Source organism: Chiloscyllium plagiosum, chromosome 4 (assembly GCF_004010195.1).
Source record: "Chiloscyllium plagiosum isolate BGI_BamShark_2017 chromosome 4, ASM401019v2, whole genome shotgun sequence".
In the NCBI taxonomy this organism is placed as follows: Eukaryota; Metazoa; Chordata; class Chondrichthyes; order Orectolobiformes; family Hemiscylliidae; genus Chiloscyllium; species Chiloscyllium plagiosum.
This window is the reverse complement of record NC_057713.1, coordinates 43259030-43273008: the sequence shown is the minus strand read 5'-3', so window position 1 is coordinate 43273008 and position 13979 is coordinate 43259030. Positions and strand designations below refer to the sequence as shown.

Sequence of the window (13979 nt, the reverse complement as noted above, 5' to 3'; positions counted from 1 at the left end):
TTATATTTCAACTTTGACCTTGACTAATCTGCAGGCCTCTTGCGTGGCCTCCCACTGTCTGCCCTCAAATAAGGTCATCCAAAACTCACCGGCTATGACCTTACCTACACCAAGTCCCATTTGTCCAACAGCATCCTTATAATTCTGGCTTCTGAAGCAAGCCCATTTTAAATTACTCCAAAACTGGTTGATGCACCTTTAACTATTGAAACTTTAAGCTCTGAAACTCCCTCTTTAAACCCTCTGCAACTCTCCTCTCACCTTCAAACCTACCTCCTCGTCTGTGGCCATCTGCTTGAACATCATCTGAGGAACTTGCTGTCCAATTTGCTCAGTAAAACGTTCTGAAGTGCTTTGGAGTTATGTTGAATGTGCTACACAAATAGAAGTTACAACGGATCATGTTTGATAGTTCATAATCCGCTGATTTAAAACAATTTTCCAGAGCGGCAAAGCAATTAACTGTTGCTGATGTTAACTGCCTAAAATACAAAATGGCCTCATGTGGTCCAGTGGTAGTGACGGTTGACAAAGAGACCAGGGTTCAAGTCCCATCTGCTCCAGAGCTGTGTAATAACATCTCTGAATGAGTTGATACAAAAACTGAGACCCTACCAGTGTAATGTGGATGATCACTGGATGCATTCCTCTTCCAACAAAAATATAGCAAAATGATTGTTTAACTCAATGACCCATAACTATTCCTAAAACTAAACATTCAGAAAATCAGGAGTGCAATACAATCGCCTCCCTATGATGGTTTAGGCTGCAAGATGGTGGCATTGAACCAGGTGGAAGGCTGGCAGCTGGGGACCCATGCCAGTTTCCTGTTGTGATGCTGACTAAGTGGAAAGCCAATGTACAACATTCCTGGTCCACTGCCAATTAAAGTCATTAGTGGGCAATTAATACCCTCTTAAAAGCCTCATCCTGACAACACTGTTCTTAACCCAGTGACGAGCAGTGGATTCACCAAATGCGGACCTCAGAAAGTTAACCTTACCATGGTTGCTTTGGGCTTCTGGGTAAGGTTATTCATTCAAAAGACATTCAACGTCTGTCTAGAGACAGCCAACCCCCTTACTCTTGTTGCTGACCCTTCTCTAACAGTAACTCACTTATGTCTAGGCACATTTGGACTGGGTGGGTGCAATACTGGCAGCTCCACAATGGCACAACTAAACATTGAAAACCTTTGCAGGTCTCCATCGGTGGAATCCCCGCTGCACCATTGGGGCCTTTAGGAAAGGTTTGCTGCTGTTCAGTTACGTGCCTGATTGACAATGAATGCGAGAGGCTTTCCTGAAAAGAGGTGATGCAGAGATTCTGTGGGTCTCCAGCTGGCAGGCAGCACCCCAGGCACCTCATGTAAACACCATCCCAAAGTTTTCATGGAATCCTTACACTGTGCAAGCAGGCCACTCAGCCCAACGAGTCCATACTGACCCTCTGAAGAGCATCTCACCCAGACCCACCCAACTACAGTATCCCTGTAACCCTGCACTTTCCATGGCTAATCCACCTAGCTTGCACATCCCTGGATACTAAGCAATTTAGCATGGCCAATCCACCTAACCTGCCCAGATTTGGACTGTGGGAGGAAACTGGAGCACCCATAGGAAACCCTTGCTGACAGGGGGAGAATGTGCAACCTTCACACAGATGGTTACCCAACAGTGGAATTGAACTTGGGTCCCTGACACTGTGAGGCACAGTGCTAACCACTGAACTATCCAGTCTTACATTCCTGTAATTTCACTCCCAAACTCTGGGATGAGCAAAAACTGGCAATCTCACATTTTTGTTCAAGGGAAACTCATGACAGTCTCTTATGACCTCTCAATCCATGGCTTCCACAAAGAGATAAAGTCCAGGTTTTTTTTTATTTAGTGTGGAGACTGAATAAGAACTCACCATACTGTAATGTGACTGAGATCCATATATCACCACAGACACCCTATTTTTCCCCTCTCTCCTTTCTTTAACACTTACCAGCTTTTTTCCATATTTCCTCTGGCAGGTGGCCAGATGGTCTGTGAAGGAACTCCCGATGGGAATCTGGAAAAAGAAAAATATATGTGCTGTGATCAAAGTGATTTCTGGGTAAATTCACGAATGCATTTTCAACAGATGATTTCCTCCAATACTAGGTACAGTGTTGGAAACTTCACAAATTGATAGAGTGGAGTATGACAAGTAATAAATTTTTTCATTCCATTGTTATCTCTCAGGGAATGTCTAAGATTGAGGCAGATTAATTGGGACTGGCTCATTCATGTCAACCATTACAGTGAGAAGCAATAAATGTCCTCCATTTTGTTTTTGATGCTCTGACCAGTACAGATATGTGCATCAGGCATTAAGTTCAGAAGGAACTGGAAGATTCAGTGAGGATTCATTTGCTTCATATAACTGCAAATATTTTGATCCGTTAAACTGAGGTGTCTATGAGACTGGGAATGGACGGTGAAGACAGAGTGAAGAAGTTGGGACTTTTGTGGTCCAATGACAACATCAGCTGTTTTGTGAAGCCAACACAAAACAATGATTGTGTCATGTCACCCTTTTAGATAAAGGAGGTATAGTGGTGATAGATTTGGGGATGTTACTCTATGATGTGAAGTTGGCACCACATTAACAGTGTAATGGCAGCATTATGAGCTTTACTGCACCAAATTAAAGAGTAGGTTATGGTACCTAATGACTGTTACCTAGTTGGGCAGGATCTGTATTCACAGGACTCTGTTGTCTGGAATGGCTGCTGCTGCCACTACCTTTTTTTATATCCTCTGCATCACTGTACCGCCTGATCCAGTAATTGAGCTCCTCACGGTCAGCTTCCTGACATCGTCGAAGGACCGTAAGCGACCGCCTCGTCTTCTCTACCATGTCCATGATACAGTTTAAAAGCTGAAACAACATGTCGAGATGTATCTATGAGCCAGTAAACCTAGTCGCATGTTTACATGTAGTAAGATCACATCAGAACTTCATACACAGTCACATGTTAATGATTCCATTATTATTCCCAGTTTAAAAGCTAAAACTATTGCCAAGATTTAACAGATTTAAATACCTTTAAAGTGTATGATTGGAGGAGATGCAAACTTTAATTGGGAAGTGAAAGATTACAGTATTCCAAATGAAGCATATTTACACTGCTAGTATAACATTAAGTTTAATGTATATTTCGTATTTTGCATGTTAAGAAAGGAAGAGAAATTTTTAGTTTAATTTTCTTAGAGTTAGCCTTGTGAGCTTGGTGACAAGGAATCTGGAGAACCGTTTGTATTTTGATTGCGTACATGCTCAATGAGGTTTACAAACATTGAAGAGATGGGGAAGTACTTTAGCGAATTAAAAAAGCAGAAAAACTGTGTTGCTTAGTGACATGGGTTCAGAGACCCAAAGAGACGAAAAAAAGTCCAAAAAAGGAGGCAGTGTGCATGAGAAAGTGGATGCTAGATTGCTAAACAGGGTAGTGATAAATCCAGCAAGACTGCTGCAATCTGAGTTTCAGAAACTTGGGCTGAAACTGAACGTATTTTTTGGTCAAGTGTGAGTTGTGTTGATTTTATTTTGCTGTTAAGTCGATTAAGTTTTCTCACCATATCTTCTTATCCAACTCTACTCCGTATCTACTTACTCCACCATCACTATGGCATCCCTTCCAACCCCATCTTACCAGCCACCATTCAGCTGATATTCTGGAACTAACAGGCAAACCTTGCACCCACCCTACTTCAAAAGCGCACTGTGCACCCAGACAAGCAGTCCATAAGACCGTAAGACAGAGGAGTGGAAGTAAGGCCATTCAGCCCATCGAGTTCACTCCGCCATTTAATCATGGCTGATGGGCATTTCAACTCCACTTACTCGCACTCTCCAGATAGCCCTTAATTCCTTGAGAGATCTAGAATTTATCAATCTCTGCCTTGAAGATATTTAACGTCCCAGCCTCCACTGCGCTTGACCTGCACTGCATACTTCCTGGTATTTGTCTTGGACATGGATGACACGGGGAAATTGTTCTCCCACTTTGGAACCTGGGATCCAGAGGTCTTGCTGAATGGGGTGGCACATCCTTATCCCCAGCCAGGAAGAGCTGTTCCCCTTCGCAGCCTGCTTGGAGGTTGCCACCCAGCCTCAGCCATTGCCTTACACTAACACCATCTCTAATGCTGTACCCACCTCCCACTTAGACTCATACACTACTACTATCACTTCTGCTCACCAACATTTTCCCTGGGTTGCTGTCACCCACCCCAATCCCACTAACTCTGCCTGCACTCTGTGCAGCCCACTCACTCACACAGGATACCTCACCGCACCAACTTTAACAGCTGTGCCACCCACTTTCATCTCCCTTAATTTCTCTCTTTTCAGAAGGAAAACTGCCCGCAATAAGCACAGAGAGTCAAGACGGGTGGTGGGCTGCGTAATGTTTCTCTCCTCATCCTGTTCGTGGAAGCCACCTTGACTCTGACTGACCCTCGGCTTCAGAGACTGCCCTTGACTAACTCTGCCAGGATCCCTTAAAGATATTGGCTTTGACTTAACGGAGGCCTACAGCCACCCATGTTACACTTCCTACCTTCGTGCCTCTGCTAAACAACAGAAGTAATACGAGCGTAGTATCTCTGGCTGAGGGGGCAACATACAAAAAGACAAGGCAAGGCAACATGAGGCAGAGATGCTGTGAGCATCCAGGTAGATTCAGAATGGGTGAGTCCTACAACAGCAAGTGAAGAGCCCTGGGGTACAGCTTGGTCCAGTTTTTGAACTGGGTACTTATCCCAGGGTGCACAGCACCGCAATGATTGTTCCCGATGTAGCCTGAGGTGTAGCATCAATGTGCAGGGGCATCCCATCAGTAGATGGGCCATCAAATCCAGTTCCAATGCCTGTGTGCGATGCTGTTGGGGCACGGTGTCCAACATGGAGGCCCTCACAGCACGCAATAAGCTGAATTCACCAGGTACTCACACTGATTTTCAAATCCAATTTTCTCAATGGCTGGCTTGTTTGGCAGCTTTGGTAAAATAGGCTGCTGCATATTAATGAGGCAAGATGAGCTGTTAACAAGGCACTTAACAAACAATATTCCTCCATAATTGACAACTCTGTCGCCTAGTGAACAATTCTCTAGCTGCCTGTCAAAAGCATAAAAGATGGAGCGAGATGCACCCAACCTTGAGAAAGGTCTCGGTGGATTGCTGGTTGATTCTATCGCAAATTTCACCATTGCCCATATTGTTCAGACCCCTATAAAAGGTTCCATTCCTTTGTGTCTGATCTTAAGTATTTTTAGGAAAGAAACCAACTGAAGGAAAAGCACCTAGTGATAGCACAGACACTGCCAGAAATCAAAAATGTGGTGCTGGAAAAGCACCGCAGGTCAGGCAACATCAGAGGAGCAGGAAAATCGACGTTTCGGGCATAAGCTCTTCATCACGGGCTCACGATTCCTGTTGAAGGGCTTATGCCTGAAACATAGATTCTCCTGCTCCTCGGATGCTGCCTGACCTGCTGTGCTTTTCCAGCACCACACTCTCGACACTGACCTCCAGCATCTGCAAACCTCACTTTCTCCTTGACACTGCCAGAAGGTAAACATGACGTAGAGGAGCTGGTGTTGGACAGGGGTGGACAAAGTTAAAAATCACACAACATCAGGTTATAGTCCAATAGGTTTATTTGGAAGCACTAGCCTTCAGAGCGCTGCTACTTCATCAGGCAGCCGTGGAAGCGGACCATAAGACAGGAAAACAGTTGCAGCTATACCAGCCTGAGGTCGAACCCTTGGTGTGACAATAGTGGTTAATCTTTGCTGGGGTTTTGGTATCTCTAAGGATATTGCCGATTGTAATGAAACATTTCTGATCTCCTCCTCTAGTGGAATGTAGTTTTATATTTTCTTGTTTAATTGAAGCTTTAGGCTTGGATTAGAAGTGCTAAATGTGTTCACTAACTGACCTCCAAAGGGAAGAAAGAGGGTTAGGGGCCATCAAGCCAGGTTTCATTCTGGGATCTGACTTATCCAGTATTAACAACAGTTGGGATCATAATACCACCATGTTAGTATTTGCACAGGACACAAATTTCTGTACTTTAACGCATAAACAGCACTGAATTATATGCATCATTCAGACTTTACAGAACAAACACACAAGGTACCTGTTAGAGTAAATATAAAATTGCAGTTGTTTCCCTTCAGGTTAGCTTTCCAATAAATTGATTTATTTTCTTACATGATCAAGGTGCTTCCATTCCTCTGCCCATTCCCTATCCGTTAGTCTATGATCAATCACTTCTTCTTGACGGGTGCCATGCATCCCTGCCAACAGTGGAAAATAATTTCAGACTTCCAAAGCTATTCTTCTGAAAAACATGCCTTTTTTTTATGTTATCCATCAAGTAACTCATAACCTCCCTGCAATTCTCATCACTAACATAAAAGTGACACATCCATCCTTCAGCATGCACACTGGTTTACCACAAATATCTATAGGCAAGCTTTGGCCCATTGCACTTGCAATGTTCACTAGTCATAATAAACATATATCATCTCAACACAATGCATCTTTTTGGATATCTGGTACATTATAGTGCCTTTGGCAGTTCATTCGATAATAAATCAAGGAAATGCAATGGTTATTTCATAGGTTTTTGAACGGTTTGACAGAAATCCGCTACTGATACTCACCGAGAGGTCTGTTCCTGTCCCTGAGGTCTCTGTGGTTGGGATGTCTGTATGAATCCCTGTAGTGGTGAGCCATGGCCATATCATCCAGACGGTAGTGCTGAGGTGGGGGTGGTGTTGGGTGAGGCAGGCCGTTGGGCTGGTAAGATAACCCATTATTTGGACTAAACCGTTGGTTGGGGCTTATAGTGCAGGGCCGCTTGCTAGGATGCTCTGAGTGCAAAGGCTCACGATCGTAGCCATTCTCTTTGGTTCTGCAAAGTTGTCAAAATGGTCAAACATAAACGCATAAGAAATGTCTAGCTACTATAATGTGCTATAACCTGACAAAGCACTCTGTTATTAGAATGAAACTCTCTTAATTACAGCATTATTAAATTCTATTCCAAGTAGGTCCAGTATTTACTCTTATGTACAAAAAAGAATCAGACTTTGCTAGGTACAATGACTGTGGCATCCCTGTGATAATAGAGAAACAAAATGATGTTTTTAACGAGCTGCTTTAATAGACTCAACCTCACTGCAACCAGCCATCCATAACTGACCATATGCAGGAAGGAAAGCAGCAAAACTGTCAGCTGTTTTCCTTAAACCAGCATTTTCCAAGTTGCTCATTTCTTATCATCATAAAAAGATCAGAGACAGGATTAAGTACAGTGCCACGGGTACATTAATTAACTCAAAGTAGTAAGAAAGAACACTTCCTGAGTCCAAAATTCCACGGTTGAAAGCAAGATGTTGCAATTTAAGAAAGAGGAAAAAAAAGCACAAGTCAGCATTCACCCGCATACTTTCTTTTTTGCCCCAATGATGCATCTGCACAGACAAATTTCAGCTTGAAAAGAATCCATTCTGTTGATAAATTGCTGCCATTTGTCTCACCTGTCTGGAGTTCGCCTTTTCCCATTTTCATTAACATCAAGCAGCAGCTCGGAGGAGTCTACGGGTGAGGTGGTGCTGGCATCCAGCAGCAGCTGCTCATGCTGTGCGAGGTACTGTGCTGGGTTCTGCTTGGCCAAGCGTGCGCAGTGAAGTAGCTCCCTCTGCAGCAGGGGCAGGTTGGCCTGCGAGAAAAATGATACAAAAAACAATATCACGGTCAGCGCTGCCACATGGGAGAACTGCGAGGCCCCCAGCTGACCTTAAAGTTGAATGAATAAGCAAATAACTAAAGTGGCCTGACAACGCAATGACTTATTTGGCGCCCTTGGAAGCTGTGTTTTCGCCCAGGGTTCTTCTCAGCTCTGGGATGCTCGTCAGTATGAATTGCTGTAGCATCATGCTGTAGGGCATGTGTTCCATTTGGCTGTAATTCCACATTGGAGTTTCACATACATATAAATTATGAAAAATGGCAGGGTCACTCCTGGAGTAAAATGCAGCATGGAAGCAATTGCCAAACTAGATCTGGAACAGCCAAATTGGTTGTCAGAGTGATGGTGCTCCTGAGAGGTTGCAAGCACTGTTCGGACTAGCAGAACAGGGATAAGGTAAGGCAATATTTTAATGTTGGTCAATGTATGCACTCTAAGTACAAGTTTAATTGAGACACATAAAAATCAAGGGTTTACAACACAAAAGGAAGATGGCATAATCCTTGGTAGTTTGGAAAAAAGTAAAGGTTTCACACATACCCATATGTAAATACATATAGAACAAATAATATGGGAATGTGGAACTGTCCTACTGGCAATGGCCAAGGCATGGATTGAAACAAGAATCAAGTCAGTCAGTCATGGCAGTCTGGGTAACCATACAGATTTCTCAAACCAATAATTACCTTTAGGTCCCAGATTACCATTATTCTGAAAAGTTAGTCCTGCAGCATACTGCCATGGTTACATTCAGTCAATTCTAACAGTTAACATTACACACTCAGAAAACGCAGGCACATAATATTGGATTTGAATTCCACCACAGCCTCTGGTCAGCAGACCTCACCCTTAAGCATGAAAGAACCATAGACACAACAGTTCAAAAGCATGGAGATGTCAGACTAACATCTTCTATAGGTGGAGTCATGCCTGATATACATTTATTAAAGGTGGTCACTGCAGCTCTCAAATATAACTCAGGAGAGCATCCCTAATTTTGACAAGTTTGCATTGAACTTAGTGGTGTCTTTGCACTGTTGCTTGTGGCAAGCAACATTAGTTAGCATTGCCTAGCAACTGTGTGCCACTAATTACCTCTTACCTACAATAATACCGTCATTGCCAACTTGATCACGAGGCCTGAACAATCCCCAACCACCGCCACTTTCCTCCACATGGCTGAACTTGTTCTCTCACTGAACAATTTCTCCGTTAATTCATCTCACTTCTGCCAAGTCAAGGCATGGCTATGGGGACCTGCATGGGTTCCAGTTATGCCTGCCTCTTTAAGAGTATGTGGAACAATCCTTGTTCCAATCCTACTCCGTCCCCCTCCCACAACTCTTCAGCACATCAATGACTGCTTGGGTGCTACTTCATGCTCCTGCCAGGACCTTGAAAGATTTGTTCATTTTGCTTTCAATTTCCATCTCTATAACTTCCACATTGTCCATTTCTGACACTTCCCTTCCTTGACCTCTCCGTCTCCATTTCAGGGATTAAACTGTCCACTGCTATTCACTACAAAGCCAGTGACTCCATTGCTACCTTCATGACAACTCATCACACCCCACGCCCTGCAAGGATTCCATCCCATTTGCCCTGTTCCTTCACCTACATCATATCTAGTCTGATGATGCCACCTTCCAGAACAGTGCTGCTGACGTGGCTTACCTCTTCCATGACCGTGATTTCCCACTGCGATAGGGCCCTCAACTGAATCTGACATATCGCCTGTGCCTCTGTCCCTTCTCATCAATCACAACAGCGTGATCGGGTCCTCCTTGCCCTCACTTTTCATCCCACCAACCTCTGCATTCAAAAGGATCATTCTCCATCCTTTCAGACAACTGTAGCAGAACGCCACCACCGAACACATCGCCCCCTCACTTGCCCATCTTCATTTCACAGGGATCATTCCCTCTGGGACATACTAGTCCGTTCTTCAACCACTAACAGCAGCCTCCCTCCCCACCCCATGTAACTGTAGAAGGTGCAGCACCTGCCCCATCACCACCTTCCTGCTCACTATCCAAGGGCCTAAACGGTCTTTCCAGGTGAAGCAGCATTTCACCTGTACCTCCTCCAATCTTGTGCATCGTATTTGCTACACCCAATGTGGCCTACTCTACACTTGAGAAACTAAACGCAGACTGGGTGAATGCTTTGCAGAACATCTCCAGTTTGTGCACAAGCAAGATTCTGACCTTCCAGTAATCGATCACTTTAACACAACGTTTTGCTCACATGCCGACATGTCTGTCCTCAGCATGCTGCAGTGCTCCAATGAATCACAACACAAAACTTGAAGAGTCATAGAGATGTACAGCATGGAAACAGACCCTTCAGTCCAACTTGCCCATGCCAATCAGAATTAATCTAAATTAATCTAGTCCCATTTGCCAGCACATATCCCTCTAAATTCTTCCTATGCATATACCCATCCAGATGCCTTTTAAATGTTGTAATCGTACCAGCCTCCACCACTTTTTTTTTAAAGGAACAGCACCATCTCATCTTCAAACTTGGTGATTTACAACTTTCCAGACTCAATATGGAGTTCAACACTTTCAAATTGTAAACCAATTCCTTCTTTTAGCTTTGCTTGTTACATTCTCTGTCATTATCTCTTCCCTCTCTCTACCCCAGTGGGATCATCTGTTTTTCCCAGTCCGGCAGTTAGACGCACCATTGTTCTGCCATTCTCACATTCCGATCACTTCAGCTGAACTATCCATATGCTTTCTCCCCCAGCACTCCAGCCACCTCCCTTTCTCACTATAGCATAAAGTCTGGCCCTTCCACACTTCATTTCAGCTCTGAAGAACAGAAATCTAGACTCGAAACATTAGCTGGCTATCGCTCCACAGATGTTGTGTGACCTGCTGTGATCTCCAGCATTTGTTGTTTTCAGTACTGCATCTGTAGTAATTTGCTCCTGCCCACCATAAACATCCTCTTGGCTCATCACTGACTTAATTGGATTGACCAATCAAAACAATAGCTTCTCTAAAAAGGGATAATAGTGGTTGGATGTTTACTGGTAGGTCATCTTCTGCACCTCAAAAGGCTCAATTCAGGATTATGATGAAATTTCAAGTATTAGATGTAATACCTCTTGCTTGCTATGAGCTGTCACAATAATATTTAAAAACTTCAATATCATTTGGGATAGAGTTAACTCTTGATTAGCATCCTAGTCCATGGAGCTCAATGTCCACCTCTCCACATTCAAGACACACTGTGGATGTCACATATACTCTTTACACAATAACAATAACTCACTAACTTACTTCAGCAACACTAAGCAGCCTCATGAACTCTGCTGCCAAGTAGAGTAAGAGTACTAATGCTAAAAACAATTAAACAATTCAAGCCTGGTACAATTCTGACTTGGACACTTATCACAATTTCTTCTTCACTGAAGGGTTAATACCTTGCAATTCTCCATTTAACACCACTGCACAAACACATCACTACAAGAACCGAAGTCATTCAGTGAAGAAACTGTGGAAAGACACTTATTACATTTAAGATTCCAAAAGATGGTTAACAAAATTTCCATACGAAGGACCATCACTCTTTCAGGGTAAAAATTTGAGAATAGATACAGATAAGAAATTTATCCAAGATTTGAAACACAATCTTTAGATATTTATTTGAGGAGTCAGGTCAGGGTGGAGAGATATAAATTAAATGGTGAGCACCAATGGGACCACTGTTTTAATTTAGATAATTGATTTGGAACTAGAAATTGATCAAACACGTGGATAATATGTAAGAATAGAAGGAACGGAGGTGGCGTAAAAATTGTAAAGAGCATTTAACAAAATTTGTAGTAAGTTATAAATTATAAGAAATCTGTCAAACAATCCCAAACAAATTTGAATGCAGACAAAGGAAAATTTGCAATATGCATTCTCCACAGATTTGGATGAAATTTTCCAGGATGAAGTTAAAATACAGTTTTTCAAGGATGAGATGTTTATCAGATTAAACCAGAGCAAAGTCAATGTAATGTCAAACTAAGCTAAAGCAGTAAATTATAGATCAAACTAAGTTATTTGGAAACAGTGTGGTCCTCTAGTTAGATTACATCAATTCTGGTCACTGAGCCATGAGCTTCAGAAGGTAAAGAGTTACATGACCAATCTCAATGTGTCAAAAGGCTGAGTTACGAAAAAAGCTTTGAGAGACTTAAGCGTTTCAACCTTGATGGTACTGTCTGAACCTGATTTTTAGATTAGATTAGATTACATTACATTACAGTGTGGAAACAGGCCCTTCGGCCCAACAAGTCTACACCAACCTGCCGAAGCGTAACCCAACCATAACCCTACATTTACCCCTTACCTAACACTACGGGCAATTTAGCATGGCCAATTCACCTGACCTGCATATCTTTGGACTGTGGGAGGAAACCGGAGCACCCGGAGGAAACCCACGCAGACATGGGGAGAACATGCAAACTCCACACAGTCAGTCGCCTGATTTCATAGATGATTGTGAAGAATAGAGAAAGGCTAGTCCAGAACAACTCCAAAATAAATTGCTGAGCACAGGAAACTTCATCGAATGATCAGGAAGATACAGACCTAATCCTACCCAGAAAGGAATGGACATGCAATGAAGACAGAGCTGCTAGATAATTAAAGTAATAATTAAACACCGCAAAGAGGGAGAAGGTAGATCTTCCTTGTAGATGAAATAAAGTTGACTGAACAACAGCTTTTCTAAACAGTGACTAATTTTGGATTGACTGGAGCCCTTGGACTGCAAAGTACCACTAGCTTGGGGGTGAGGAAAACCATTACAATGTAAGACCCCAGATGGAAGTATGGAATTGAGATAGTCTGCAAAGATCGAGGGTCAAGAGTTTCCATCATGCCCTGTCTAGGGAATGCTCATTAGGCAATTATACTCCAGCAAGCAACAATATTTTCAGGAGATGTGGAGAAAGAAAGGAAGAGAACGTCCAACTAACAGAAAACAAGAGAAAAAGCTCAGGCTATAGGAGTGCTACAAGATCAATAGGGAAGTAATTGCATAATTCTAAAATGAATATTAATGATATCAGTTTGCCACAATACCATCTTTCAACAAGAAAAACAGATTCTTGCTGCTCCAAAAACATTGCAAATGTTCATAAATCTTTGACAACTAGTAACACTTCTGAAAGGCCAAGCCATTCCAAATTAATAAAATGAATGGTCTGTGCATTAAATTTATTAAATATTTTATAAACAAATGTGTACCAAGTCAATGACAAACATAATTATGCATTGCCAGAATTCCAGTAGTAAGTATTGGCTGCTGAAATTCTTTTGTCTCTCAGTTACTTCTAGACCTCACTATCACAATGCATCCTGGCTGGCCTCTTGCATTCTCCCCTCTGAAAACTAAGGTCATCAAAAGCTCTGCTGTCCATTTCTTAACTTGCATGATTTTTAAAAAAATTATGGAATGTGGACATCGCTGGCTATGCAAGCTTTTGTTTATCCCCCCCCTTGCCTCGGAGTAGCTGCTGGTGACTAGTCTTCACGAATTATTGCAGAGCTCAAGGTGTAGGAACACCAACAGTGCTACTAAGAAGGGAGCTCCAGGGGTTTGTCCTTGTGACAGAGACAAAATGGTTACATAGTTCCAAGTTAGGAAGGTTGATGTCTTGGAGGGGCACTTGCAGGGGATGGTGATCCATGTATCTGCTAACCTTGTCCTTCCACACGACAGAGATCACAGGTTTCGAAGATACCATCAAAAGAGACTGGGTGAGTTACTGAAGTGTATACAGTCGATGGTACACTCTGTTTCCACTATGTGCCACTGATGAAGGAAGTGAATAAAAGGTGGATGGAGTGCTAATCAAGTGGACTGCTTTATCATGAATGGTTGAGGAGAAAGTGAGGTCTGCAGATGCTGGAGATCAGAGATGGAAATGTGTTGCTAGAAAAGCGCAGCAGGTCAGGCAGCATCTAGGGAACAGGAGAATCGACGTTTCGGGCATTAGCCCTTCTTCAGGAATGAGGAAAGTTGGTCCAGCAGACTAAGATATTCCATATTCCCTATCTTTTATCTTAGCCTGCTGGACCAACTTTCCTCATTCCTGAAGAAGGGCTAATGCCAGAGACGTCGATTCTCCTGTTCCCTAGATGCTGCCTGACCTCCTGCGCTTTTCCAGCAAC

General features: G+C 42.9%; 1 protein-coding gene across 13 annotated transcripts in view; it reads right to left on the bottom strand.

Moving 5' to 3' along the window:
* The window catches only part of runx1t1 (RUNX1 partner transcriptional co-repressor 1), a 136967-nt gene that overhangs the window by 32698 nt on the left and 90290 nt on the right, over nt 1–13979 (bottom strand). For 11 of the 13 annotated variants that reach the window (XM_043688081.1, XM_043688082.1, XM_043688090.1 and 8 more), the window contains exons 5-9: nt 7586–7767; nt 6707–6957; nt 6252–6337; nt 2712–2910; nt 1993–2058 (exon numbers count right to left, since the gene is read on the bottom strand). In XM_043688081.1, the coding sequence (XP_043544016.1) occupies nt 1993–2058; nt 2712–2910; nt 6252–6337; nt 6707–6957; nt 7586–7767 (784 nt within the window). The remainder of the gene's footprint in view (nt 1–1992; nt 2059–2711; nt 2911–6251; nt 6338–6706; nt 6958–7585; nt 7768–13979) is intronic. The other 2 variants (XM_043688083.1, XM_043688094.1) reach the window with 1 other exon arrangement.